Source organism: Astyanax mexicanus, chromosome 7 (assembly GCF_023375975.1).
Source record: "Astyanax mexicanus isolate ESR-SI-001 chromosome 7, AstMex3_surface, whole genome shotgun sequence".
Taxonomy (NCBI): Eukaryota; Metazoa; Chordata; class Actinopteri; order Characiformes; family Acestrorhamphidae; genus Astyanax; species Astyanax mexicanus.
In genome coordinates this window covers 9,584,288-9,611,742 of record NC_064414.1, presented here as the reverse complement: position 1 = coordinate 9,611,742, position 27,455 = coordinate 9,584,288, and the positions used below count along the sequence as shown (strand labels likewise).

The 27,455-nt window shown below is 38.3% G+C and overlaps 1 protein-coding gene across 1 annotated transcript in view; it reads left to right on the top strand.

Moving 5' to 3' along the window:
* The window catches only part of prkcha (protein kinase C, eta, a), a 61,947-nt gene that overhangs the window by 15,350 nt on the left and 19,142 nt on the right, over positions 1 to 27,455 (top strand). The window contains exons 2-8 of the mRNA XM_022685063.2: positions 11,840 to 11,903; positions 17,711 to 17,864; positions 20,345 to 20,379; positions 21,212 to 21,294; positions 22,643 to 22,772; positions 23,389 to 23,522; positions 24,511 to 24,651. Of these exons, the coding sequence (XP_022540784.2) occupies positions 11,840 to 11,903; positions 17,711 to 17,864; positions 20,345 to 20,379; positions 21,212 to 21,294; positions 22,643 to 22,772; positions 23,389 to 23,522; positions 24,511 to 24,651 (741 nt within the window). The remainder of the gene's footprint in view (positions 1 to 11,839; positions 11,904 to 17,710; positions 17,865 to 20,344; positions 20,380 to 21,211; positions 21,295 to 22,642; positions 22,773 to 23,388; positions 23,523 to 24,510; positions 24,652 to 27,455) is intronic.

The following is a 27,455-nucleotide window of genomic DNA, read 5'->3' as shown; positions in this document are numbered from 1 at the left end:
TCGATTCTCGATTTTCTTGTTTTTTTTTCTTGTTATTATTTTATGCCTCATAAAATTTAAATAATATATTTATTATTATTATTATTATTATTATAAATATTATAAATATTATTATTATTATTATTATTATTATTTATTAAGATATATATGGTAATGCCATCTAGTGACTTTTTTTGGTAGCAACAGTGTGCACTATTAAAACAAGCAGTTTATCAGAGCTGTGTGTGGATGGCTGGTGAAACTGCTCATTACATGAAGCTGCAGTTCTTCATCCAACCACTAGCAGCAGCAGCACCCCGCTCTCTTCACTCAGTCACTACTTCAGTACAGCCCAGCCACGGGCTACAGAGCTCAGCCAGTCCGTTTTTACTGTTTCTGTAAACAAATAAAGGTTTTAACCCCACTAACCGGATAATACAGCTCACTACAGTTCATCTTTCAGCCCAAGCAGCTAACAGCAGCAGGTTAGAACAGCCGACACGGAGGCACTGCTCGGATTACATTATAAACAGGTCAGTTAGCGCGCTGCTAACCTCAGGATGTTTATAACTACGGAGTTTAGTGGACACACCACGGCCGCCAGGTAAGTCTTTTAAAGGCTACTGAAGACTATTAAAGGCTATTAGAGGTTATTGAAAGCATTATTGGGGGGCAGAAATCAGTACAGGCTGGTTAGATAAGTGATGTTTATTAACGTCATTAAAACAGATTTTGTCAGGTATTGTCTTATATTTACACATAACTTATATCTCTCCTGAAAAGCTTTTATTTTAGTCAGAAACACGCTTGTGTTTACTTTATCTGAGAGAAAGATGTTTTTTTAATTCAATGGAAAGCAACAGGTGTAGTCAATTATAAGTTTAAGATTTTTAATCCACCTCACTGTGATCTATAGTCAGTGTTCTCAAGTCACACTGACACACGCATTTCAGCGAGTTCACACGCTCTCACCTGCGCGCACCCACCCCTCCGTTAGATACAGATACAAAACCTGCGCGCCCAACCCCCGCCCCCCCTCCCCCGTTGGACAGATAAAAACAGTGATCACACTCCCGCCGACTGCGCTCATGCAGCGGCTCTCTATTTAAATGAATAGGATGCGCTGTGTTGGTGCCGCGCCATTTGCGTAGCGCGCTGCGCTATTTGCGTAGCGCGCGCGGGAGGGATCGTCGATCCTCTTTTTGACTTCGATACTCGAGATCGTGACCTCATTTCGATTCGATTTCGATAAAATATCGAGATCGTGACACCCCTAGTTATTATAAACAGGTTTTTATGTTGAGGCGGCAGTAACCTAAAAGTAACTTAAAAGTAACTTTTAAAAAGGGGAAATCAGTAATTAGTAGGGGTGTTACAATTTCGATAGTTCATCGAAATCGATCGCAATTATGATATGGTCTCGGGCCTCGAAGTCAAAAAGGGACCGAAAGTCTTAAAGTCTTATTTTTCATGTTTAACTGTTATAGTAGGATAGAGTTCAGTTTGTTAAGGCTCTAATTGTTCTATTATTTTTTACATGACTATTCCTGTATTTCTTTTATTATTTATTTTGTTATGTGCACACTGCTACTACCAAAAGAGCCACTAGATGGCATTACAAATATATCAAATATATACATTTTTTTTTTTATTTGACCATAATGCCTAATGTGGTGTATTACAGATCACTTGTATCACTTTGCATCACTTATATCAAGCCCACCTTTTGAAATAATATATTGTAAATTTGATTAATCAAACCAATGACTGACCATAGACTAATCTAAAACTGGCATAGGCCTCTCTGCTGTAAAGAAAAGAAAAAAGAAAATCGAGAATCGAATCGTGACCCTAAAATCGGACATAAAATCGAATCGAGGATTTAGAGAATCGTGACACCCCTAGTAATCAGATTACTGTTTCAAAGTAACTATGCCATCACTGATCGTGATACCTGTCATATCAACAGGTTTTTGCCAGAACATATATCTGAGCAAACCTGACCTTCAATTTGGTCACGTTTAAAGCATTTTAAATCATCTGCTATCTCCATTATTGTATCAGCACCACTATCTATGACCATATTAGGGTGAACATCGCAGTAACCCTTCAGCAGATGGTGTTGCATCAGCATGGTGTGACATTTAGCTAGACTGGGTGTTTCAGCTAGTTTAAAGTGTAAAGAGCTGATTAGAGAGGGTGTTAAAGGTCCTCAGATGGTGCACAGTGTGCCGTTATTAATATTTAAAAACTGCCTGCTTATTTTTGCTCTATGCTCCAGAGAATCTCTTTAAAAGCTTCTTTACAAACAGCAACACAAAGCTGCAGCTGCTGTTCAGTTTGTGTGTGTTACGGGTCAGTAGTGTGAAGAAAATGTAACACCACAATACTTGCAGCCATTTTCACGAGACACAGTCTACTGTAATACTGTAATGCACACTAATCCAGATATACTGCACTAGTCAGGGCTTATCTAAATATATTGTATGAAAACGGCAGTATTGTACTTTATAGTTGTTAAGATGTTTATTTATATGTATTATGTTTAGATACATGTTTAAAACTGTAAAGAGGTTCTGAAATGGTGTTTAGAGAAAAATATGGCTACAGTGCCATACTGTATTCTAAGTCAGTATTAAAACATGTATAACGTTATATACCTAATACATAATATTTGTCACGTCCTCGCTATATTTCCCTGCGTTTTCTCCGTTTCCTAGTGTGTTTCTCCAGTAGTTTTCCGTCACGTGTGTGTTATTTGTAGCTCCGCCCTTTACCCAGGTGTTCATTGTTTCGTGTTAGTATAAGTAGTACCTGTTAGTCTATGTTTGCTGTCGGTCTTTCTGTAACGCGAGGGAGCAGACGTGAGGCGGACGTAAACGCGGGTAAGACAGACTTTAATACGTAAATAAACAAATAAACAAGAAACAAACCAAAACAAACCAGAGATAATAATAACATAAATAGACAGGAAGGCTAATAAAACAAACTAGGAGAACGACAAGGAGCTAAACTAGACAGATAATAAAGAAACAGGGCTAAGGATATATACAAGGGATAAATACATAAATAAACAAGGAACTAGAACAAACAAGAGAATAAACAGGAAAAAAAAAACTTAACACAGAACTAAGAAACGTGGAACTAAACTGGCTAAAACGTGGCGAGACAAACGACAGTGGAAGGTGCAAAGACCGACAGCAAACATAGACTAACAGGTACTACTTATACTAACATGAAACAATGAACACCTGGGGAAAGGGCGGAGCTACAAATAACACACACGTGACGGAAAACTACTGGAGAAACACACTAGGAAACGGAGAAAACGCAGGGAAATATAGCGAGGACGTGAAAATATTAAAACATTTATCAGCAAATCTCTTGTTTTCAAAAACATGTAGTTATTGGAAGTTGACAGAACACTGCATACTTACTAGTGAATTTTAAACAACTCCTTTTAGAGCCTGAGAAGTTCATAGTAGATATGAAATGATGATTAAGCTGTGTTAAAGTTGTAATTTAATTGCTTCTGTTTAATTTCTGTCCACCTTTTCTCTGCATTGCCAGAGTCTTATCATGTCTAGTTCCTCAAAAGTTCCCACGCTTGCCTTGCAGCTTCCTGTAGCTCTCCTATTGGTTGTTGACATTGTTCACAAATCTATTTGTGTGAGCCAAGTCTCAAGACTTATGTTAATATAATTTTATCTGAACGCCAGGATGAGAAAAAGACACCTTACACTGGATTATAAAAAAATGACGCAAATATATACTTCTGCATCAAACCTACGCTGTAGCCTATGCATATGCAGCAAGAGTGCGCTATGCAGCGGAGTGCGTTTATACTTCTGCGTGCGCGTATCAGCAGCTCTGCAGTTTATACCGCGAGAGCGAGTATGTATGGGCAGGAACGCGAGGCCTAGTGGACCAATCCCAACTGCGACCACAACTCAACTTCAACAAGATTCTTCATGATTTTATCCTGACTTTGGAAATTTGTTTGCAACAGTGAAATTGCTTGAAAATCATTTGGTGGAGAATCGGCATAAAGTCCAGTCATGCAAAAAACTTTGGTACCACTTTAAAATTAGACTACATTTATAAAGGGTTTATAAATGGTTTTCAATGAGTTTATTAATGGTTACTAATTAGGTTGTAAATGCCTTTAAAATCATTATTAATCAGTTAGAACACATACGTAGAAAGGGCAACAATGACCTGTTGTTTGCCAAATAGTGAACCCACAGCCATCTATATTGTTAGACTTATTTAGTTGTTAACTTTATTTGTCTTCACCATCTAATGATGCTTCTACATCTGTCAGCATCATTTAACTCTCAAGTTTAATCATTCCACCACTAACTATTTTAGTAATTTATAAATGTGTTAGTAATTTTTATGTGATTATTAATTATTTGTAAGGCATTTATAACCTAATTAGTAATCATTAATAAACTGATTGTAAACCATTTATAAACCCTTTATAAAGGTAGTCTTATTTTAAAGTGGTACCAAAACTGTCAGAATCTTGAATAATATCATGATATACATTTTGATCATTCCACCCAACAATATAATCACATTTAAATAGTGCAGCTAATTGATAATAATAGCCCTTGAGTCCTTTTTCAGCCCTCCTACTGAGTGGAGGAACACACTGACTTAACCGTACACTGCTGTGGAGACCCGAGGGCTGAGCCAGAAACCAGCTGAACAGCAGAGAATATTCACACACACACACAGTAAAAATACACACACCTTCTTTGTCCCAGCATGCTCTGGATCACATGGCGCTGTCTTCAGGGTGAAAGCTGATTGTGAGTGTGTGTTCTGATCACAGAGAAGGGGTTAGTGTAGAATTACACTCCCTGGTTATACACTCAAACAAATGACTGTCAAAACACTGTATTTTCAATCATGTGTTGGGGGTCATTTTGTGTAGTCTGGCTGTAGTGAAATGAAGACTAAATGACAGATGAGTAACCTGTAGCTTTAAAAGTGATGATTGCCATGTTACACAAGACTAAGAACAACAGTGAAGTAATTAATATTAAACATTCTGTGAAATAATGGTCATATAATGGTCACATGCTCATCTTACAGACTGTAATACACTAGAGGGAACAGAAGGGCGCTCTTAAATGTTCTGTAATGTCTATATGATCCCCACACCCATTCAACAGATTAATAGAGTACGATAGAGTGCCCTCTATACTTTCTTTAGGGTATTACAGTCTGTCAGAATGAGTGTTGGAATTATATAACCATTAATGCGCATTATTGAGTGCCCCCTACATTACCTCATGTGTATTACAATCCGTCAGAATGAGTGTTTGGATCATATGACCAGTATAAAGCATTATAAAGCACCCCCTATGCTCTCTGTAAAGTTTTACAGAAAGCCAGAATAAGATTTTAGATCATACAAACATAATAAAACATTATAAAACACCCTCTATGCATTATGTAGTGTATTACAGTTTGTCCGAATGAGCGTTTGGATAATATGAACATTGTATAGCAGGGGTATTTAATTAGAATTCAGTACGGTCTAGTTGGAGAAATTTTTGTCAGTCCAATGTCCGGACCGTCATCAGTGTTAACTTAGCTAAAAAAAAGAACAGCGTCTAATTTGAATACAGCACTGAACTACAACTATACATATTCTTGCTGGTGACAGATAAACTGCTTGCTCTTTCAGGAGACACGCCCCAAAGCGGTGAGAGAAAGGCGGAGAAAGCGATTGGGAGCGATGCCGCGTTGCTGCAGTGTGAACAAGAAAAGTTCCGCCGCTTTAAATGAAATCCTTCTCTGTAGTTTATTGATTTGGGTCCGCATTGGACAACGTCTGGGTCTGGGTCCGGACCCGGCCTGCGGTCCGCCTATTAGTGACCCCTGCTCTATAAGGTTTAAATGTTTCACTTGCTCATTCTGACAGACTTTAATACATGCCAAGAAGTATAGGAGGGGCTCTATAATGCTTTATAATGTTCATATGATTCAATCGATCATTCTGACACACTGTAATACACATCAAAAAACATACGGGGCACTCAAAAATGCATTATAAATGTTCATATGATCCACACAGTTATTCTGACAGACTGTAATACACACCAAGAAGAGTAGGGTGCGCTCTATGATGCTTTATAATGTTCAGTTGATCCAAATGCTCCTTCTGATAGACTGTAATACACTATAGGAAGTATAGTATCATGCTCTATATCAGAGGTCACTAATGGGTGGACTGTGGTCCGGGTGCGGACCCAAACGTTGTCCAATGCGGACCCAAACCTACTGAGAAGGATTTAATTGTATACGTGCTTTGCGGCGCAGTAAACTCACAGACCAATCACGTGTGGGGTAAGATCACCAAACGCTCTCTTCAGTCAATCAGATCTGTGCAGACGCGGTAAGGGAAAAAAAAATAAATAAACACACCGCTCCTTACGCGGGATAGAACCCGTGTTGCCGCAGCCATGAAAAAACGCCTTTATAAAGAGATAGGGAGCCCGAGAACAGGCGGAAAAACGAGAACGGGAGAGAGACTGGCGAGGAATGTATGTATGTATTATTATTATTATTATATATATTAAAAATTTTCATCAGTCAGTTCAAACAACCTTACAGGATAAAGCACTAAATTATAACACAAGTTAACAATCGGTCCAGACCTTGGCCTGTCAAAATTTTGTCTAACTGGACCATACTGAATTCTAATTAAATACCCCTGTTATAGAGCATGATACAGCTCTCCCTACACTTCCTGTAGTGTATTACAGTCTGTCAGAACGTGTGGATCATATAAACATTTATAAAGCACTATAGAGTGCCCCCTACACTTCCTGTAGTGCATCACAGTCTGTCAGAATGAGGATTTGGATCATATGAACATTTTAAAGCATTACAGATCGCCCCCTATGCTTCCTGTATTGCATTACAGTCTGTTAATGAGAGTTCAGATTATGTGAACTCACATAAACATGAAAGCTGTCCTAAATCAAACAATAAGAGCATAAAAGACACGTTAAAGAGCTGAAAGTGTTGAGTGAGTCAAGGCTGAAGCCATTTAATGGAAATATAGTTGTGTGTGTGTGTGTGTGCGTGAGAGATGGTGCACGCATAGGGTAGAGGTTAGTAGAGTATTATATTTAGACCTAAGTCACGACATGGGGTGATGATTCTGACCAACTTCACGGAAAAGTTCATCTGATATTCTTTGGTGTAAAAGAAAGATCAGCTGTGTGTGTGTGTGTCTGTGTCTGTGTGTGTGTGGGTAGGTTGGTGTGTGTGGGTGGGTTGGTGTGTGAGAGAGTGGTGGGGGGAATTTGCACATGAATCGTTGGCAGGACATGAAGTCATACATATGCTGCATACATCACACTTCTGCTGAAGTTGGGAGTGCTTCTCCTGTAGATGTGCTGTTTTTGAAATTTGTTGTCTTAAGTATTTTTAAACAGCCTATTTATTGATGTAAAAATATACTGTACAGTGCCGTTCCCTCCCATCTGGCACCCACTATCAGGGATTAAATGTTGCTTTGCTATGTCTGGCCCACTCACAAGATATCACCTCATACATACACTGTCTGGCCAAAAAAACGTCTCTACCTGAAAGCAAATGATCTGGAGTTGCTGCAGTTGGTCAGGTCTAGGTTCGGCAACAGTATGTGCTGAAAGAATGAGGTCAGCTGACTACCTAAATATACAGAATATATACCAGGTTATTCCATCAATGGACTTGTTCTTCCCTGATGACACGGACATATTCCAAGATAACAATACCAGAAATCATGGGGCTAGAACTGAAATTGAAAACCTCTGAAATATAATCAAGAAGAAGATGGATGATCACAAGCCATTAAACCAAGCTAGTTCAGCTTGGTTTAATGGCTTGTGATCCTCCATCTTCCCCTTAATCCATCTTCCGCTTATTTTTTTGCACCAGGAGTGGCATGAAGTTATCCAAAAGCAGTGTGTAAGACTGGTGGAGGAGAAATGTAGTTTGTAGTTTATAGAATAAAACAACAGTTTTCATTTTACGTAAACATAATATACATATAAAATAAAAAATAGCAATAGCAATAGAAACTGAAGTCTCTTAATTATTTCCAGAGCTGTATATATGTTCTTCTTTTAAGCCTACACACACACACACACACACAGAGTGTAATGTATTCATTGCTCATATGTTCTCACACACATACGGAACTGTTTCACTACTACTTTCCCACCAGCTACACCTTTAACCCTTTTCTTTCTCATTTTCTTTCTCTCTTCCTCTCTCTCTTTCTGTTATTCTCTCTCTCTCTCTCTTTCTTATCTTTCTCTTCTATCTCTGCATCTTCTATGTCTGTGTCTGTATGTCTGCGCTCACACTGATGCTGATCTGAACTCCAGCAGTAATGAGAGACAGATAACTGCGCCTCGTTTCTATATACACAGCAATAAATCATTTCAGTATATTTAATTAATATAATTTAAATCAAGAGTTAGGTCAAGAGGCTTTTATTGTCATTACATCTAAGTACAGGTACACAGCGCAATGAGATTGCATTCCTCCGGAACCATGGTGCAACATGGAACAACAATACAATAGACAAACATAAAGTGCAAAAGTGTAATGGTCATGGTGATCATAAGGCTTGTGTTGTGTACAGTAAAGTTGTAAGTGGTATTAGTGAATATAATAACTCTGTATTTTGGAGAAGTGGGCGGAGCTTCTGGACATGGTGAACATAGGGCTTGTGTTTTTTACATTTACTTTTTTATTAACAGTTGAGAATTTTTTTTTTCTACTGTTAAGTTTTAGGTTTAGGTTTTGTCTGACAGCATCAATATTCATAATTTAACCCCATCTGAGTATTATTGAATTATTGGAATATAAATATAATATAAATAAATAAAGTAATTTCAATAATACCACCCTTCACTTCAATAGACCTCCAGTCAGTGGGAAATGTTCTACACAAAGTAAATATTGTGCATACTTTACCCAAGACTTATTTAATTGAAAAATATGAGCATATGTTTTAAAAAGGAATAACTTTCTGTTTAAGTACTGTTTAGTCAATAAAGCAGCCATAACATAATTACAGTATATTTTAAATGTAGTACTTAACAGTTGTAACACTAGACTCTGTTTTAATCTGCTCACTTCTCCATCTCCACCCTTTTACAGCTCAGTTTCTGAACTTCCAGAGGAACCAAACCAGCTCATGATATTATTATTATTCTCTGTTGTTTGAGTATTGTTATTTATTTCCAGATGCTGCAGTTTTAAATGAACGTGTGAGACTGTCAGAAACTGTGGGGTAAACTACTGTACCATTTAGAAAAGAACACACACACACACACACACACACACACACACACACACACACACACACATTATCTTAGTTTGATTAATATAATGCTATTCAGAATTCCTGTCATGTCCTGGAGAATGTGTTTAAACAGTATTCAGTGGAATACATCCAGCACAAACTCCTGCATCTTAACTCGCCCTTCAGGTTTCCAGATCAACATCACTGGTTGTTTAGTCTAATCACAAAAGTCAGACTTTACTTTAAACAGCCTTTAATTTGTTTTTGTTTTTTGCTTATGAAATATAACACAGTTTACAGTTTTAGAACATCCCCATTTTTTCCCTTTATTTTTGCCATTTAAGCTGGGTTTATATATATGTTCATGTACATGTACAATCAATAGGATGGCAAGCCGGAATGCTGTTTTGTCACATGATCCAGCATGTCTGGAGTGTTTAGTACAGATGAATCATGGGAAATGGAGATTTTCAGGTCCTGTCTGTCTGTCTGCCACAGACTGCTCCAGAAAAATCTCCATTTACCATGATGCACCTGTGCTCAACCCTCTAGATGCTGGATCACGTGACACATCAGTGTTTCGGCTCACCATCCTATTGATTGTACACACCTAAACTCATTAATATATAAATATCTCTCATTTTTATCCACTCCCTCCCTGCCACTCCCTGCCCAAGCTATCTTGTAAAGCTCTCATATCGTTTCCTTCTGTGTTTTTAACCCGTTTATTGACAACCCTTTTTGCTCTTTAATTGCTTAGCCCTTCGTTTGTTACCTTTTTCCGTTTTGACCTATTTTTGTATTTTGACTTTCCCTTTGCCTTGCCCCATTACTTTGATTTGTATTTCCTGTGTATGACCTCTTTGCCTGCACACTCTGGTATGCTGTTTATTTACGCTGCCATTTTGTTTCTGACTATTCTTACCTGCCTTATCCCTTATTTAATAAACAATCTATATTGTATCCGTGCTTGTCTGTCCCGTGTCTACATGTTCAAAAGTTACTTCAATAAAATTAAATATCAAAACTGCACAAAATACTCTGCATTTAGAGTAGATTTGTAAGAAACTCTCTTTTTTTCCCAAATGTAAAAGACAAGTACAAAATCGTATAAGCATTAATTATTTTAAATGTTTTATGTTTTTAAATGTATTAATTTTTTACAAGCTGTGCGCAACCCGCCCAGAACGTGTCTGTGACCCACTTTTGGGTCTCGACCCACCAGTTTAGAATTGCTGAAATAGATACACAATATGGATTTTTTAAATCACCATATTACTGTTACTGAACTACTGTTCTTGAGCTAATCTGAAGCTATATGTAGTTTGGAGGTCTGTAGTGATGTAGTGACTCTGCAGAAAGTTGGTGAACTCTCTGCACTATTATTAATATTTTATAGTTGCTGTCGTTCCCAGTCTCTTCCACTTAATTATAATATCACTGACAGCTGGCTGTGGAATATTTAGTAGTGAGGAAATTTCACGACTGGACTTGTTGCACAGGTGCTGCATCCTATCACTGTACCACACTAGAATTCACTGAGCTCATTTCAGTGATTTGGATGAGTGAGCAAATGCTTTTGGCAATATAGTGTATTGTGTAAGATACGATATGGCACACTCCTAATTCTGGTAGTGTGAGAGTGAATACTGTTCTGTTGTTTTCAGTTTATACAAGGTCAGATAGTGTAGCCTGACTTCCTGCACTGCCTCTACTCTGACTGATCACTGAGAAACATTTATCTGATTTAAACTGAAATGGACTTTAATTCATGCTTTTCCGCTTGATAACAACTTGAGTTTATTGTCCCCTCAACACACACACACACACACACACACACACACACACACACACAGTGTGTATTGCTGATGCTGCTTTGTTCGAGGTGTTTCCTGTGTATAGATGATCAGCACTGACCTACAAACACAACCCAGACATAGTGCTCAGATAAATCCATAGTTCTTCTACAGATGCACCAAATGTACTAAATTAAATAATAATTAATAAATAAATTGCCACAAATAATCAATTGACTAAACAGCCTAAAATATTTTTAAATAGTTTTTTTTTAGAAAAGATTATTACAAATCTATACTTAGAAGTATAAAATACATTTACCTTAGCAGTGCTATTCTAATAACAGATTTACCTCAGCAGTGCTGAGAAACTCCTAACATCAAATCCTGCAACATGAATAAATAAAAAATAAATTAGTAATATTTTATTATAAATTAACAAGTTTTTTTACTTGGCTGAATAATTTATGTTGCCAAATATTTAATTTATCCCTAAACAAATATACAACCCTAGGTTAGCTAACAAGAAAGTAAAGCTATTGTACAAATGCGATTTTTGGCACATTAGTTATCACATTAATTGGTTTTAAATGTGTATTATTATTATTATTACTTTTTTTTTGTTTTTATTCATTTTATTATTATTATTATTATTATTATTATTATTATTATTATTATTATTATTATTATTATTATTATTATTATTGACTGAACTGTTGTGTGTATGTGTGTGTGACAGGTTGACCTGGAGCCAGAGGGCAAAGTGTTCATTGTGATCAGTCTCACTGGATCCTTTACAGATGGTAAGAGGAACACACACATACATACACACACACACACACACACCTGTTTACAGAACTATCCCTGGTAACAGAGAACTGAACTGTTTGTGGTAGTTCTTCATTAGCAGTTGTGGGTAAACATCGCAGTACATTGTGCTTTTGATCATCGTCACATGTTCCTTTAACACATTTGAACACATATTTACATATATATATATATATATATATGAATACATATATTCATCTTGAGTGCATTTCGTTCCCGGTGAACTATTTTTCGTGCATTTGAGAACTGTTTGAAAGCAGATCAGAAACTCACAGCTAGCCAGGCTAAAGTAAGGCTTTCAAACATGATGGAGGTAGTTTCATAAACTATTACTGTAAATGAGACCCCTACAGTAAAACTAAATAAAAAACAGGGATAAAACAGGGTTCTCGCAGGTCTTAAAAAAGTCCTTCTCGGGTCCTTTAAAATGTGTTAAATTATAATCTTGATAAATAAGGTCTTAAATTGTCTTAGATTTGCTGTAAATTTTCTGTAGGTATTACATTTTTAGATGGTGTGTTTAATGCCAGTGGGAAGGCACATACTAACATTAATGGCCAGTTAAGAGAACTAAGGTTAGCAGACAGCTAGCTAAAATTAGCTGCGAGCTAGCTAACGTTACGGGGAAATAACTAAGGTTAGCAGAATTAACATCAAAGGCAAGCTAGCTAACGTTAACGGGGAGAGAATTAAGGTTGTCAGAGAGCTAGCTAAAATTAGCTGCGAGCTAGCTAACGTTAACGGGAAGAGAACTAAGGTTAGTGAGAGCTAGCTAACATTAGCGAAGAGCTACCTAACGTTAATGGGGAGAGAACTAAGGTTAGCGTAGAGCTAGCTAATATTAGCAGAGAGCTAGCTAATGGTAACGGTGAGAGAACTAAGGTTAGCGTAGAGCTAGCTAATATTAGCAGAGAGCTAGCTAACATTAACGGCGAGAGAACTAAAGTTAGCGTAGAGCTAGCTAATATTAGCAGAAAGTAACGCTAACGGGGAGAGAACTAAGGTGAGCGTAGAGCTAGCTAATATTAGCAGAAAGTAACGTTAATGGGGAGAGAACTAAGGTGAGCGTAGAGCTAGCTAATATTAGCAGAAAGTAACGCTAACGGGGAGAGAACTAAGGTGAGCGTAGAGCTAGCTAATATTAGCAGAGAACTAGTTAACGTTACTGGGAAGATAACTAAGGTTAGCGTAGAGCTAGCTAACATTAGCAGAGAGCTAGCTAACGGTAATGGGGAGAGAACTAAGGTTAGCGTAGAGCTAGCTAATATTAGCAGAGAGCTAGCTAACGTTACTGGGGAGAAAACTAAGTTTAGCGTAGAGCTAGCTAATAATAGCAAAGCGCTAGCTAATGTTAACGGGGAGAGAAGTAAGGTTATCGTAAAGCTAGATAATAATAGCAGAGAGCTAGCTAATGTTAATGGTGAGAAAAGTAAGGTTAGCGTAAAGCTAGCTAACATTAGCTGCGAGCTAGCTAATGTTAACGGGGAGAGAACTAAGATTAGCATAGAGCTAGCTAATATTAGCAGAGAGCTAGCTAACGTTAAGGAGAAGAGAACTAAGGTTAGCGTAGAGCTAGCTAACATTAGCAGAGAGCTAGCTAACGTTACTGGGAAGAGAACTATAGTTAGCATAGAGCTAGCTAATATTAGCAGCAAGCTAGCTAACGTTAACGGGGAGAGAACTAAGATTAGCATAGAGCTAGCTAATATTAGCAGAGAGTTAGCTAACGTTAACGAGAAGAGAACTAAGGTTAGCGTAGAGCTAGCTAACATTAGCAGAGAGCTAGCTAACGTTACTGGGGAGAGAACTATAGTTAGCATAGAGCTAGCTAATATTAGCAGCAAGCTAGCTAACGTTAACGGGGAGAGAACTAAGGTTAGCGTAGAGCTAGCTAATATTAGCAGCAAGCTAGCTAACGTTAATGGGCGAGAACTAAGGTTAGCGTAGAGCTAGCTAATGTTAACAAGGAGAGAACTAAGGTTAGCGGAGAGCTAGCTAATATTAGCAGAGAGTAACGTTAACGGGGACAGAACTAAGGTTAGCGTAGAGCTAGCTAATATTAGCAGAGAGCTAGCTAACGGTAACGGGAAGAGAACTAAGGTTAGCGTAGAGCTAGCTAATATTAGCAGAGAGCTAGCTAAACTTAACGGGGAGAGAACTAAGGTTAGCGTAGAACTAGCTAATATTAGCAGAGAGTTAGCTAATGTTAACGCAGAGAGAACTAACGCTAGCTGAGTTAACATTAGCTGTGAGCTAGCTAACATGATTACATGTTCTGCATTACGATGGAACAAAACTGAAGAGAAAGAAAATTGATAACAAATGAGAAACATTAAGTTTGAATTTTCAATACAATAAATTAGGAGGGTGTAATTTGCTGGTCTAGGTGGGAAGTGGAAAATGCAGTAAATGTACAGGGTTTTTTACACAGCAGCCTCTTATCACTGATCACATTTATTTAAACGCATTAATCTGGAATGCATATCAATGTATTTAAGTTGTAAAGCCAGTCTGCTTCAACAAGTATATGCATATATTGAATTAATAGTGTTTGAATGGAATTATCTGGACTGTTTATTAATTATTGCAGCACTCCACTCAGTCTGTTAGTTAACCCCGTCCATAGGTGAAGTTGTCACATTTAGACTTTACTCTCACTAGACACAATTGTGTGTGTGGTTTTTGTTAGACATCACTAGACCTTAAAAAGTGTGTTTTGTCTGTTCTTGTGCGCACACACACACCCACACCACTGAACACCTGTGCAGTCTATGTTGGGCTTTAGTAGCAGAAATTCTATAAATGGTTAGATGAGTAACCATGCATATCTATCACAGAGGAAACACACATAAACACCCCCTCCCCCCCAGTATCCTAACTTAAGAACATTACATTCAAATATAATAATAAATAAATAAGAATTAAAAATAATAAAAATACCAACAAATAATATGAATCATATTAATCATTTTTGTTCTTAAGCAATATTGGTAATAATCATCCATGTCAAATCAATGCTGTTAATAGAAAAAAAGAAAATAGAAAATAGAAAAAAGTTTGAAACTGGAACAGGATAAATATAATAAATACCTGATTCTTTTAAATATTTGTCATATGTCATTTTATTTGTCATAAGCTAGCTAGCTATATGGGGCTCTGAGCGGTCTAAAGTGCTGCCACTATAATCCGGAGGTCATCATCTGCCGAAACCCTGCGAGTGCACAATTGGTCTTGCTCTCTCGAGGTGGGTAGATGCTGCTCCTCCCCCTTATCACTCCAAAGGGTGATCTGGATCAGGACAAGGCGCCTGTGAGCTGATGTATCAAAACCGAGTCGTTGCGTTTTCCTCCAAACATTGTGATGCAGTTCAGTAATGTTTAGCATCAGTGCATTTATGCTCTTTTTTTTTATAGAAAGGGTACAGACAATGTGAACAGATGCTATTTACATATCTCAATCTTAAGATGTTTGTAAGGTTAAGATGTTTTGTATTAAAACTATGATAAATCAGAAATGTTTTATTGTTAGCATAATAGTAGATTTCACAAAAAGCACATCAAAAAAGCTGCAATAGAAAAACAATAAACTCAAATTGCATTACACACATGTAGCAAGGGAGGGAGCTCTTTATGCTGCAGACTGTGCTAAAAGGGGAACTAAACCAACTGATTTAGCTGACTTCACCCTTAGCTTAAATTTGAAAAATGCTTAAAAAAAAAAAAAAAAAACTGTTAGCGAAGTATTGTGGGTGATGTAGTGGTTTAGGGGCGGGGCAGAAGGGAAAGCTGATTGAGCCGAGCTGTGTGCCTCTGATAACAGTGAGACGCAGATGGTTGGATGTTACCAGGGGGTCGCATTTTTGATTGACTGATTTGCATATTGTTACACGGAAACATCATCCTTGCTTATAGCACAGTTGAACCTGTGAGGGCAGAGTGAGATCCACAGTGATGCACACACTAAACTAAAGTGCAGCCAAACCAAGTGCAGAATAACTTTTAGAGAAGCTTAAAATAATTTAGTCTAATTTAATTTTAATGTATTATCGATCAGTGTTGAGCTATCCAACAGTATTATCACACCATATTTTTTGTCATATTGTGCACCCCTACAGCACAGGTTGTGTGGAAAATGTGTAGAAATGCCAGAATCAGACAGAATCTGAACCCTTTACTTTGATGTGTGTATTTACTGTATATTTTATATACAGGGTTAGTGTGAAGTGTGTAAAATGATGAAGTAAATAATGAGATATGAAAAATTAAACTGTCTTCTGCTTTCCAGCGGATTTGAATTTCCATCACTCATCACTCTATTTAGGCGAGAGACAGAATCTGAGATAGGAAGAACAGAAAGATCATGATGCACTGCAGGACTGAGTTGATGCCAGTAACTGCTCTTCTCTGATCTACAGTGTCTGAGGGGTAACACACTCTGACTCTGTGGTGGGGAAGCTGTGGACACCCCATCTCTCTCTCTCTCTCTCTCTCTCTCTCTGAGTCTCTCTCTCTCTCTCTGAGTCTCTCTTTCTCTCTCTCTCTCTCTCTCTCTCTCTCTCTCTCTCTCTCTCTCTCTCTCTCTTTCTCTCTCTTTCTCTCTCTCTCTCACACACACACTCTACACACAGGCTGCTTAGCGGGGGACGTGAGGCGCACTTCCTCTAAACAGATGTGGTTAACAGTGTTCTCTTTATATCAGCCTCTTAATCAGCTATGGGGTCTCTCTCTTTCTCTGTATGAATACATATGTATATATATATATACTTATGTCAGCATACAGCCTCTGAAAAAGGATCCGGCTCAATTTTATTGCAAAGCGAGCGGCTGGTGGAGCAATGGGGACTTAAGAAGGGCTCATTCACTCATAGTCAAAACAAAGAAATGAAGGAGTAAAGCACGCTCTGAAGCCAAAAAGGAATGTGATAGAGTTTAAATGGTGGAGAGAGCTCCATGACCGTGCGCTCTTTCTCTGGCTGAACATAACCTGGAATCGAATTCTTCAGCTCTAAAGGAAGACGGCATCACTCCCGCCCAGTTTAAAATTATTCTTTCGCATGCAATCGGTGCAATTACCCATTCTCACTAGAGAGTGCCCTAAATCTCAATCCCCAAAATCCCAAAACGTACTGACATCAGCTTTAATTAGATACACTAATGATGTTCATTAAACTTATCATGATGAACAATAAACAGTGAACAGAATCAGATCAAATCAATCAAAGAATTAAGATTTAATGTAACCGTATCTTCTCTTTTTGTGTTTCTCTGTGGTTAGTGTGCTAATGATAGTAATTTGTATTTGTGTGTGTGTGTGTGTGTGTATTGACATGTCAGAAGTCATGGGATAGCAGTATGTAAACTGATCATGAACTGTTACATCAGGGGATGGTTTAGGATCTTGCACACCAGTGTAAGTTAAGTATAAGTGTTATCTAAGTGGTACACTGTCCAATGTGCTCATGGCAAGGTGTTGTGAATTATGGGAGTTGGAGTGAGGTCTGATAGTGGGTGCCAGTTGGATGGGACATTGTATTTCTGAAGCTGTGCGGGTATTAACAGTGGGTAGTAACCCCCTTTACTTTGATGTGTGTATTTACTGTATATTTTATATACAGAGTTAGTGTGAAGTGTGTAAAATTATAAAGTAAATAATGAGATATGAAAAATGAAACTGTCTTCTGCTTTCCAGCAGATTTGAATTTCCGTCACTCATCACTCTATTTAGGCCCTTCTCACTTTTCTCACTTCTCCTCTTTGGTGTGTGTGTGTGTTCTCTGACTCAGATGACACTGGAGTGAATCCACATCAGTTTAAACAGTTTTCTCGGAAACGTCAGCAGGCGGTCCGCCGCCGGATCCACCAAGTCAATGGACACAAGTTTATGTCCACGTACCTCAGGCAGCCCACCTTCTGCTTCCACTGCAAGGACTTTATATGGTACACACTCACACACACACACACACACACACACACACACACACACACACACACATATTTAAGTTTCATTTGAACACTATTGAGAGATGGAACTTATGACACTAAACAAATTAAATAAAGCTACGTTTAAACATTTCACTGACATCAACTGAGATAAATATTTACCCACTCTTCCATGCAAAATATAACATATATGATTTGACTGGGCTATTCCTGAATTCTATATTTCTTTCTGTTTAGCCATTCCTTGGTAAACTTTAATGTTTTGGTCACCGTCTTGTTGCATAGCCCACCTCTGCTTTAGCTTCGGTTTTTGGACAGATGGTCTGATATTGTCCTCAAGCCCATTTTGATACAGTGAAAAATTCATAGTGGATTCTGTAATAGAGCTTGCCAGGCCCTACTATAGCAAAACAGCTCTAAACCATGACATTTTCAACCCTGTGCTTCTCAGTATGTATGGGTTCTTTAGATCAAATATTGTGTTTGATTTGCATTAAACATTCTATGTTCTGTGTGTCTAAATAATTCAACTTTAATAGTGTTCCTGTGGGTCCTAAAAAACTCCTAAAATGTCTTTAAATAAAATCTAGGTAATTAAGATCTTAAATTGTCTTAAAATTACTGTAAATTTGCTGTGGGTATTACATTTTCAGACGCTACGTTTAATGCTAGTGGGAAAACATATAGCGTAAACATCTGATCTGTTGCAGAGGAGAGAACTAAGGTTAGCAGAAGCTGGCTAATGTAACAAAGGAGGGAACTAAGGTTAGCGGAAAGCTAGCTAATGTTACAGAGGAGAGAACTAAGGTTAGCGGAAAGCTAGCTAATGTTACAGAGGAGAGAACTAAGGTTAGCGGAAAGCTAGCTAATGTTGTAGAGGAGAGAACTAAGGTTAGCGGAAAGCTAGCTAATGTTGTAGAGGAGAGAACTAAGGTTAGCGGAAAGCTAGCTAATTTTACTGGGGAGAGAACTAATGTTAGCGGAGAACTAGCATTACCGGGGAGGGAACTAACTCCTTACTAACAAATGATAATAAATGGTAAACAATAAGTTTCGTTTTCCAATACAATACATTATTTTCTGCCAAATAAATTATGACTATAATTTTGGGTCTTAAATGATATTTATTGAGGTCTTAAAATGGTGTAAAAAAAAAAGCATTAAATTTGACTTTTATGGTGCAAATGGTGCAAGAACCATGTTTAAGGTTAATGAGTTAAGGTTGTAGGTTTAGGTTAGGTTGTAAGGTTTTACGGTTTTAAGGTTACTGGTTCGGGTTGTAGGGTTAGTTGATACAGGCATAGGGTTTAAGGCTTAGAGGTTAGGGTTCAAGGGATTAGGATTTAGTGTTACAAATATTACGTATCATTATTATTATTTTAGGAATATAGGTTGGGGTTCAAGGGGTTAGCTTTTAAGGTTTATGAGTTTTGCATTCTACATTTAGTTAGTAGTTAGAGTTTAAGGATGAATGCATTATGTTTTGTTAAAGATTAAGGCCCAATCCCATTTCCTCCCTGCCACTTACCCCTACCCCTTGTTTTCGAGTATAACCTTTTCACCTGGAACACCCTTAGAATTGGGTCAACCCTTTAAGCACTGGCTACGTCATCAGGAGCGCTAAAGTCAGGTGACATAGCTGCTAATGAGCTAATTTTAGGGCTTTTTATGTCTTCAGAAAGGGGGGAGATGGTTCAGAAATTAATTAATATTGTCCATTTCTTAATTTCTCTGTGATGGTGAGCTGAAATTAGCTCTGGTTAGCTAATGGCTGTTGCACCATTTAAGGTGGAACGGGAAAGTTAGCTAGCTAGCTACTGAGACAAACTACTAGCAATCTTTTTTAAGCTTGTTATGAAAAATTTGGCCATACAACATTGAAACTACACGTTAAACTGTGGTAATATAGCGCTAATCGTCACTTTTAACAGGGAAAATATTTACATTTCTGGGTTTCTTACCAGTGATCCTCATACCCCTTGGTTTGAAGTATGCATCTGGAAAAGCTCTGTTTGAAGGGCAAACAAGAATCAGGAAAGCCCTACCCCTCGGTGTGCACGTGCAAAACAGAGGGGCAGGGGTAAGGGGTAGGGCTAAGGGATGAAATGGGATTGGGCCTAAGGTTTAAGATTGTTCATTTTGATTGTTAAATTCTGGCTTGTATACACCTATTTAATCAGATGCACTTTATTTGTATAAACGTCACTTAAATCAGATTTTTAAATATCCATTAAGTGTGAATGGAGCATGCAGGCCTCATTTACCTCCCATTTACTCCTCCAGGGTATGACCCCAATCTCTAATCCACAGCCATACTAACCCACACTCATCTTTTTATTGATTGTTCATTCCTAGTTCCTTCCATTCTGCATTTTCTTCAGAAAATATGCTTGTTGACTTCTAGTTAAAAAGGGATTTGGTTCCCTTTGTGTACTGGTACTATGTGTGGTTTATATTCCTCTCTTCTGTGTTTTTAGGGGTGTGTTTGGAAAGCAGGGGTACCAGTGTCAGGGTGAGTCATTATTTGAGTCCTGAGTAACTGTACTGAAGCATTATTATACTGAGGGTCACGAGTAGTGCAGCTGCCTCAGCGCTGACTCTGTCACAGGTTCAGTCCTCAGTCCTGCCACAGATCTCTCTCTCCCTCTTGCTCTCTCTCTCTATCTTAAACTTCTTATCACTCTCTTACTTTCTTTCTGTCTCTTGCTCTTTCTTATGCTCACTGTCTTTCTTTCTCTCTCACTGTTTTTTCTTTCTCTCTTTCTCTCTTGTTGGCTGTCTGTCTTTCGTTTTTTTTTTCTCCGCATGGTCAACTCTGTCATTTTCACACAGGAAACCAAACCACTTGTGTAAATGTGAGTGAGTGTTTTGTCAGTGTGTGTATTCTGCTTATAGTGCACTTTGTACAATAGGGTTTATTTAAATGCATCTTTTCATTTATTTAGTTAGTTAGTTTGTTTGTTTGTTTGCTTGTTTGTTTGTGAGTCATTTGCCCCCGTTTATCTGCCAGCGGGGGTCTCAGAGTCATCACGTTACTTCTCCCACAGCAGCATTCAGAGAGTGCGGGGGCGTAGATTAACACTCATGCTCTTCTGATCAGAAAGCCACCACTCAGAGTGTGTGTGTGTGTGTACATGTGTGAGTGTGTGTACATGTGTGAGTGTGTGTACATGTGTGAGTGTGTGTACATGTGTGAGTGTGTACATAAGAAATCAGCCAGTGCCCCCCTGTGTTTAAGGTCCTTTATCTGGATTTTGTGTTCTCATAGATTTATTCTCATTAAAGTTAAGCGTAATAATGTATACTATGGTGTGTGTGTGTGTGTGTTTTTGTGTGTGTCTTAGTGTGTACCTGTGTTGTCCACAAAAGATGCCATCAGCTGGTTGTGACAGAGTGTCCACGCATGAAGAAGCCTGCCAAAGAACAGGTAACACACACACACACACACACACACACACACAGCCTGTAAACTATAAACAGTGAGTTTACATCTACCAATACCTAGAATTACTAAAGAAATTATGAGTTTTATATAATGAATACCCCTCTTAAAGCTGCAGTCCGTAAGAACAAAATATTTAATATGAATAAATGGCATTAATGTGCTTCTGCTTCAATTCCTACAAAGCCACATATATTCTTTTTAAAAACAGGGTTTCTGGTTGGTCCAGTGCTGCTAATGGTGCTAAAACAAGAGCTAACATGCAGACATGGAGATATCAGAATGGCAAAAACTCATTCTTCATTATTAAAGCAAAAAAAAAAAAAAATGAATTAGAACAAAAAAAAAAGATCTGTTTAGATTAAAGAAATGCAGTTCTCGCTAAAATCCTCGCTAAAATCAGCAGATTCATTCATTCTGAAAAGACAACACCACAACTCATGTTTTAAAGGTACTTTGCAGCTTTCTCTGTGCAATTACACATTCTCACCAAAAACGTACAGAGCCGGGGTGATGTATAAAGGTAGTGGTCCAGCAATCTAAAGCGATGCCACTATGATTGGGAGATCGCTGGTTCGAATCCCGGTCATGCAGCTTGCCATCAGCGGCCAGAGCCCTGAGAGAGCGCAATTGGCTTTGCTCTCTCTCTCTGGGAGGGTACAGTAGATGGCGCTCTTTCTCTTTCCCCTCATCACTCCTAGGGTGATGTCGATCAGCACAAGGCATCTGTGAGCTGAAGTGAGGTGCTTCTCAGCAATGCTGCATCAGCAGCAGTTTAAAAAGAGGTGGTGGCTTACTTCACGTGTAACGGAGGAGGCTTTGCCCTCCTTGTGTTGTGGCATCTCTCGTGATGGGGAATATACAGCTGAGTAAAGCTGAAAAGGAGAATGAAGAAGAAGAGAGAATGATGCACAATGGTAGAGGTGACCTTGTCCCAACTTATTTGAGATGTGTTGCTGCCCTCAAGTTCTAAATAATACTTACATTTAATTACATTTCACAGAGTGTTCCAACCTCACTTGCGATTATTGAAATGAATTATAAAACAATATGAATTTCTGCTGTCAGATTTACATTGTCAAACAGTGAAGAATGAAAAATGAAAAAGCAGCAATGATGAACTGCTGTTATATGTCTGACGTTACAAAAACACTGCATCATATTTTCACTACCACTTTCAGTGGCTGTAATCCCCACTGAAAATATAGTGAAATAGCTCCCTCTGCTGGAAAGACAGAGAACTGCTGGAGAATTCCTGATTTCAGCCACTAGTTGAACAGTACAAAACACTGTTTTTCAGGTCAGTTAATGTTGTTGTTTGATCTCTTTGCAGACGACCAATCAGGGCTTCAGTATAAACATCCCACACAAGTTCAACATCCACAACTATAAAGTTCCTACTTTCTGTGACCACTGTGGGTCACTACTGTGGGGAATTGTGAAACAGGGACTGCACTGCAAGAGTGAGTATATACAAACACACACACACACACACAGATTCTCCAGATTCTGTCCAATTTGGTTTGGGTTGGTAAACAGATTTTTAAATAGATTTATTGGTTCTGCGTAGAGATGAGTGATGTGTTCACATTAAAAAGATGGCAGAAGTTTAGTTCGACATGACTGTACATTAATTCAAGCATTAATTAACAGAAATGTTATTCATTATTTTGGGCTTGCTATGGTGTTGCCAGATGATGTAATGGTGTCCCTGTTGGTTGCTATGTTAATGCTACAATTGCCATAAAGTTGCAGAATTAATAATTCAGTAAATAACAATAATTTATTAGTAATTAAACGTTTCAGGCTGTTAATTATGCAGACATTTATTTGCCTGTTCTTTAAAATAAACAGAAAACTGAAGAAACAATAAACAGAAAGCTTACAACAAACTTAATTGAATTTCTAATGAGTTGTATCAGCTCCTTTTCTGACCATGTTATCTGACTGTGCTATTGCATGTGGGTTGCTAAAGCAGGCTATAATAAAATACACATTATGTTTGTGAGCTTTTGTGGGTTTTGTGTGTGTGTGTGTGTGTGTGTGTGTTGACCTCTCTGTGCCTGTGTCTCTCTGCAGTCTGTAAGATGAATGTGCACATACGCTGTAAGGGGAATGTAGCGCCGAACTGTGGAGTGAACAACGTGGAACTGGCCAATAAACTGGCAGAAATGGGCCTACAGCCCGGGGGGATGTCCAAACGCAACTCACTGGTAAACCCACACACACACACACACACAATCTCTCTCTCTCTCTCTCTCTCTCTCTCTCTCTCTTAAAATTACATTAAAAAAGGTATACAGGTCCTGGGGTAATTTTCTTATATGGGGGGGTCCTCTGTGATTTTTTTCCCATCCAGAACGACCATGTGTGTGTATTTCTCAGACGTCCTCTGAGAAAATTACAGGCTGAATTATCTACTTTTTTCGCTAAACTCTGTGGTCGTCCAGTAATTTTATTCCTGTGTGGATGAGTTTCGTCTCGCTGTTTGTCCACTGCCGCGCACCGTAATTACACTTTGGGCGTACGTTTCCATGGCGATCCACGTAAACACAAGCGACTAAACACGATGTCATGTGACCCAGAAAGCCAAAAAATTTACGCCAGAGTAGAAGTGTGAAATATTTTTCACAGACGTCCCCCTGAGAAACGAATCCCTTCCAGATTAATCTCAGCAGTGTAAATTTATAGCTAATTACATTACATTAAATTACATTACATTACATTTGGCAGACGCTTTTGTCCAAAGCGACTTACAATAGTCAAGTACAAAAGTAATAGAAGTTAAAGGTAAAACCATCTTTAGACAGGGCCTAAAGGAGGTCGAAGGGAAATAATGGGATAGAGAAGTGAAGGAGGGGAAGAAGGAAATGAGGTTAGAAGTTGTTAGTTAGTTAGAGGTGTTAAGAGAGTAAGTGCTCTTTGAAGAGCTCTGTCTTCAGGAGTTTCTTGAAGATAATTAGCGTAATATGTCACTAAATTTTAATGTATTTACTCCTAAAGACTTTTTTGTAATATAACAGTGAGTTTTTTCATGGTAAGTGTGTTTCATGACTTATTTTGTACAAGTCCCAGAATGTGTTGCTATACTAGTTAAATCTCATTTAATCAGAAACCTACCATAGAGGTGATGGAAATAAAATATATGTATATAAAAACATTTATTTGTGTGTGTGTGTGTGTGTGTGTGTGTGTGTATAGTCTCCAGCAGCTCTGGAAGCACAGTCCCGCGGGATGAGCTTGAAGAGAGAGTGTGAGGCTACTGATAAAGAGCCGGGTCGGTCTCTGGGGATGGAGCACTTCACCTTCTTGCAGGTTCTTGGCAAGGGCAGCTTCGGCAAGGTATGTTTTGTTTTTATAAATTGTAAAGTGTTCAGCTTTAATTACATTAATTCAAGTATACTTTAATGTAGGCGTGAAACGATTACTTAGTAGAGTAATTTAAAAAATTGATCGATTAATTTTCTGTGCCTCGAGTAATCTTTTATTTAATTAGAAAACTCAGTGCGCGGTAATTCACGCTTTTAATGTAATATTTTTTTTTTAATTAGCGGAATTACATCTAACAGCCATACAATATTCATTTTTCCTTCTATAGCCATGAAGTCTTCCTGATACAGTCATTCAGAGCCAGTACTTCCAGTAAGCTGAACAGAACAAATGGTTGCTTAATGTTTATTTGTTACTTATGTGGTCATTGTGGTCGGTTAACGTCTGTAATTGGCACCAGAGGAAGTGACTGCTCTAGTGCTGCTGCTGGATGCATCAGACAGAGCTCTGCAGAGAGAAGCTTAGCATCGTTAGAGGTGATACAGGTTTAGTGGCTGTTTTTTTAAACTTTAGACTTTTGAGATCCATTTACTTTATGTCTACACAAGAATTTAGAGCAGCTCTTAGAACGGAGTCCACCTGATCCTGCTCTATTCCTATTTTATCAAGGATTTAAAGATTCGAGAAGACTTCATTTTCATTCACATCACATGTGGTACATGAGGTGGAACAAAACCCACAGTAATCCCACAGTAAAATTAAATAAAATAGAATCAAGTATAAAATAAACTTTTTATCCTAGAAAGTTTGGTCCAGCTCAGAGACTGTAAAAAAGATGGACGCTGTGTCACCGTTTTCATTCATTCAATGAAAATGAAGCCAAAATCTTCCACCATGTTGGCGATCCTGAAACCCGAGTCTGCGCAGTAGAGACCAGAGGAGGGAGAAAGACTGTGGAGAGACAGCCCACTCATTTAAATAACCCTGCCCCTGAGGGCTGATGGCTGCCTCCACAGAGCTCACACAGTCTATGGTCCCACCCATTCAGTGATTGGTCCCACCCCGCTAGGTGTAACCCAGCCCTTTTACAATAACCACACCTTTTTAAATAGAGCTGAATAACATTTAAAAAACGAATTATGTGTGGATATACAAATTTGACAATATAAGCAGAGGTTACACTAGCTGTTGCATTTAAATAATGGAGATAGAATTACAGTATATTGGGAAAAAATGTGATTGAAAGTTGTCTAATTTTCCATTGAAACCTATGGGAATGGGTGGGGTTACACAGCTTTCTGCAACCGAACAGCAGGGGGCCCCCGACCTGTGGTGGCTTCACTTTTGAGAGATGATGCTCTGTCCAGCTATACACAGTCTATGGTCCAGCTAAAATTACTCAGAACAGGGTAATCACTAGGCACATGAGAAGCCGCCACACTACTGCACGCTGCCATCTGGACCATGTTTGGTTCCTTAGATACTGGAATATGACAGTGGGTAATTGATGACAGATCAGGAGCCTTAAATGAGCCATATCATCCCATGAATTTTAGACAGCATAAACAGCCTAATAATGCCGCACTATATATGATGGTATGAAAAAGTTTGGGCACCCCTGATCATTTTCAAGATTTTCCTTTATAAATCATTGGTTGTTTGGATCAGCATTTTCAGTTAAATATATCATATAGCAGACAAACACAGTGATATTTGAGAAGTGAAATTAAATTAATAGGATTTAAAGTAAGTGTGCAATAATTCTTTAAACACAATTAGGCAGGTGTATTTATGTGTTTTATTGATTTAAGTATCGCTATCACTAATTATTGGAACACAAAATTAGTTTGGTAAGCTCATTGACCCTTGACCTACATACACAAGTGAATCCAATTTTGAGAAAGTGTTAAAGTGCCCAGTTGCAAGTTTTTCTCCTCTCTTTGCATCTTTTCTGAAGAGCGGCAACATGGGAGCCTCAAAACAACTCTCAAATGACCTGAAAACAAAGATTGTTCAACATCCTGGTTTAGAGAAAGCATATAAAAACCTCAAATCTCAGAGATTTCAGCTGTTAGTTTCCACTTTGAGGAACAGAGTGAGGAAATGGAAGACCACAGGCACAGTTCTAGTTAAGACCTGAAGTGGCAGAACAAGAAAAATCTCAGATAATCAGAGGAGAAGGATGGTGAGAACAGTCATGGTCAACCCACAGACCTCCAGAGCTCTAAAGATCTTCAACATCATCTTGGTGCAGATGGAGTCACTGTGCATCGTTCAGCTAGTCACTATTCAGAGCACTTACACAAGGAGAGGCTGTATGGGAGAGTAATGCAGAAGAAGCCTTTTCTGAGCACACGCCACAAACAGAGTCGCTTGAGGTATGCTAAAGCTAAAGCACATTTGGACAAGCCACCTTCATTTTGGCATAAGGTGCTGATAATGACAGGGTGTAAAAAAACACAGCATTCCAGAAAATGAGCCAAAGAGTTTATAAGCGGCAAGAGTGTACAGTTGTAGCGCAGAAAATGAGCCAAAGAGTCGAATAGTGGTGAGAGTGTGCTCGCAGTAAAGCTGAGCCGGATCCTCTTTCAGAGGCTGTACATGTGACGCGGTACATAAAGTCACACTGATAGCATTAAACACAGTATTCTGTCCCTTCTCCACTCAGAAATGCTTCTGCTTTTAGTTTTGAAACAAAATAATACGGACTGTCACTTTAACAAAGCTTTCATGAGTAAGGCTTATTGAATAAAAATTGTTCAAAGATATAACCAAAAAAAGTAAAAAGTAAAAAAAAAGTTTTATTTTGTTGTAGACAGAGGGGGATTAAAATCCCTGGTTATTATTGTAAATGAGTTAAGTACAAAACACTGTTC